Source organism: Egretta garzetta, unplaced genomic scaffold (genome assembly GCF_000687185.1).
Source record: "Egretta garzetta isolate BGI_Z169 unplaced genomic scaffold, ASM68718v1 scaffold343, whole genome shotgun sequence".
NCBI classification, from domain to species: Eukaryota; Metazoa; Chordata; class Aves; order Pelecaniformes; family Ardeidae; genus Egretta; species Egretta garzetta.
In genome coordinates, this window is record NW_009259038.1 from 20,169 (window position 1) to 23,387 (window position 3,219).

Consider the following 3,219-nt stretch of genomic DNA (forward strand, 5'->3'; position numbering starts at 1 on the left):
CCCCCGCTTTGCCTGCAGCCCCTTATTGCCGAAGGGGAGCTCAGCGCTTCCCAGTGACAGTGTGGGGGCGGTGGAGGTGCCGCTGGGTTTGTGGGTCCCAAGTCAGTTTAGAAAACAAGTCGAGAAGTTAAGGAACGTGTGGTGGGGTCCGGATAGGAGGGCTGGTTATTGCTGGGAAACACTTCCCGCTCTGTAAAGGGTTAATTTATTTGGGGCTGTGCCCTGGGCTGATTGCTGTTTTGCTTGCCAGCGTTGCTGGCCTGTAAGAGTGGGACTGTTCAGCTCTACAGACGTTAAATTCCCTGATAGGTGGGAATTTTTGAAACAGAAACTTGCACATTGTGTCGAGTGTCTGAGCCACCATCGGAGCAGTGCAGGAGGAGCAGCTCGCTGCCACTGGGCTCTCTTTGCCTGGGTTCAGCAAACCTGTCCTGGCGGCTTTGTGCTGATACCAGTGCCCATTTGGATTTCACCGGGCATGGTAGAAAGAGTTTTCTCTGGCTCGATCCTCAGCACCAGGTCCTGCCATGGTCTCGCACTGGGTGTCTGGCAGCTGTGGAGTTTCCCCTGGAACAGCAAAGATGAGAGCTGTCCCGTTCTGCTGCTTTTTGTGGTTGTAATTTGACTTGTCGGGGTGCTGTTGTGTACAGGCTGTGCTTAGGGAACAGCAGACGTTTCTGATGCGCCTTTAGTAATGTGGAAACTTCTGATTTGTAAAAGATGAAACAAAAGCTGGCATGGAAGGAAGAAAAACCTCAGAGGCTGCATCTGCCGAGGACAAAAATAAACATGACGATCAAAGTAAAGAGCGTGAGGCTGCTCCAGACTCGCCTTCAAAACAGCTCCCTGACCAGATTTCCTTCTTCAGTGGGAATCCCTCAGTTGAAATTGTTCACGGCATTATGCATCTGTACAAAACAAAGTAAGAATGCTTGACTAATTGTAGCTCTAGGGGGAACAGTGCTTCTGAATAATGCTGCCACCCGGAAGGGTGAGTCTGTCACCCCGGGGCTGTGGCTCCTGAGCTGGGACAAACAGGAAGGGTGACTCGCAGCTGAGAGGGTGGACGGGTCCTCATGTTAATGGCAGAGCTTGTGGCTGGCCCGGGTCCCCCAGCTGCGGGTGACACCGCTCCAGGTGGAGAGGGCTTGTGCCGGGGGCTGTAACAGCAGAAGACGAGCGCAGGTTCTTAAAAAATGACGTTAGAAAGCATCTTCTTAATGGATCCCGCAATTAAATCGTCATCTTGGGGATCCCAGCTGGAGCTGTCTGAAGTGGGAGGTTTCACCCCATATTTTGGGGATTACATTTCCACACCGTTCCCCTATAATTGTGTGAGAACTTCCATTTCGGGTCTTCCTGAAAGCTGTCAGGAGACACAAAATGGGCATTTGAAATACTAACAAGCATTGCTCATTTGTTCTAGGAATAGTTCTGAGCATCTGTGGCTTGCCAACTTCAACTGTTTTTATAGAAAAACAGATGTCAAATTATTCCTGACAAAACCATTGGTTATTGGAGCTGCCCAGTTTAATCCTTTGCTAAAGAGTAATAGTTTCACGTGGGTATGTTGGACGCTTACCACAACCCCTTGCTTCTCTTTCTTAATATCTAAAAATGTGCAAAAGAGGGTTAAGATTGACACCAAAGCTACTGTAGTAACTGTGGCTGTTGGAAGTGTGATGTGTCCAGCTCTGCCTTTGTCCTCTCTGAAATGACATGAAGTTGTGTCACTGTTGCCTTATCAGCAAGATGACCTCTTTAAAAGAAGACGTGAGGCGCAGTGCCATGCTGTGCATCCTCACCGTCCCTGCTACGATGACCAGTCATGACCTGATGAAGTTTGTGGCTTCCTTCTACGAAGTAATCGAGCACATGAAAATCATCCGAGATTCCACTCCAAACCAGTACATGGTGCTGATAAAGTTTAGCTCGCAGGTAAGAGCTGGAAGCCCCTTTGCTGTAGAAGGGACAGCGCTGTCATATATAGCTGCTGTTTAGGAGTCCTTGTCTGGCTTCACTGGCCAGCCAAGTGGCCAAGATCGCGCTTTACCCTTGGAGAAAAAGTCCTGTCCTATTGCCTAGGGCTTTCCTAGGGATGCTGACTAGGATTAGTCCCACACCTTGACCTGGAGGCAAGTGTCTGCCGTGTTCTAGCTATCCTATTTCTTGTTGGCAGGGTACTTAAAAAAAAAAAAAATAGTAAGGATACAGAGTTCTCTGCTATCTCGGAGCGTATTCAGAAAGAGAGTGGTGCGTTGTACTGTGCTGAACAGAAAGGACCCAGCCAGTGGGCCTTCATTTGCATTTTAGGAAAGGCTTGTTCTGCTTTGCTGAGGAGCTGGGTGGTTCCACAGCCACTGCTAGTACCATGTGAAAAGGACAGTCTCCCCCAAACCCGAGAGTCTAAGGGATGAACTGATAACCAGATAACATAGTTTGCTGCTCACAGGTCTTCTTGAACTGTGTAGCTTTAGGCATTACCCCCTGCCAGTTCCTCTGTGGACCCTCTCACTTGTCCCTTCTTTTCTCCCAACTGCAAATGATTTATTTTGGGGTGGGGGGAGAGGTTTCCCCCAGCTGTGAATACTGCCTGAGGTATTTCCCATGCCTGTTGTGCAGGTGCAGTATTTGCTTGCGTTTTGTGCTGTTTGCAGTAGTGGCCAAGGTGGATTTTTGTATATTGCTTTATCACATTTCACCGGCAAATAACTAGTGCTAAACAGCCTTGCAGCAGATCTGTAAACTTGTACTCAATTCACCCTGAAATTCGTGTTTCTTAAGAAATTCCCTGAAGGCCTGTTCCCCAGTGACCCCTAAAGGCAGCAAAAGCAAATCTCATGGGCCTTTATGCTTTGGTCTGGAGTAACCAGGAATATGGGAGTGTGGCATTTCAGCTACTTTGCCTCAATCTGGTGTGATCGTTTGTGAGAGAAAGGGTTTGGAGAAGTTACTGAGTGAAAATGGATGATGTATTTGACAGGTTCTGGTATGGTTCTGCCTCTTTGCAAGTGACTGTTGGGCATGGCTCAGGGCATGCCTGAATTGTGACTGGTGAAATGGATCCTTTCCCACAGTTAAATTGTTGTTCCTTTCCCCAGCACAAGTATCGGTGTCCTGCAGCGTGGCCCTCTTAAATTTTTGCAGAGACCAAATTTGCTTTGCAAATGCACTGAAAATGCTGACAAAGGGCAAAACAGATGCTGAAGGGAAATCCGT

The 3,219-nt window shown here is 48.3% G+C and overlaps 1 protein-coding gene across 2 annotated transcripts in view; it reads left to right on the forward strand.

The window, feature by feature from the left end:
• The first annotated feature begins 703 nt into the window (after window positions 1-703).
• The window catches only part of LOC104122711 (BRCA1 associated protein), a 15,059-nt gene continuing 12,543 nt past the window's right edge, over window positions 704-3,219 (forward strand). For both annotated transcript variants that reach the window (XM_009634883.2, XM_035890436.1), the window contains exons 1-2: window positions 704-922; window positions 1,749-1,938. In XM_009634883.2, coding sequence (XP_009633178.1) covers window positions 738-922; window positions 1,749-1,938 — 375 coding nt within the window. In that variant the 5' untranslated portion in view covers window positions 704-737. The remainder of the gene's footprint in view (window positions 923-1,748; window positions 1,939-3,219) is intronic.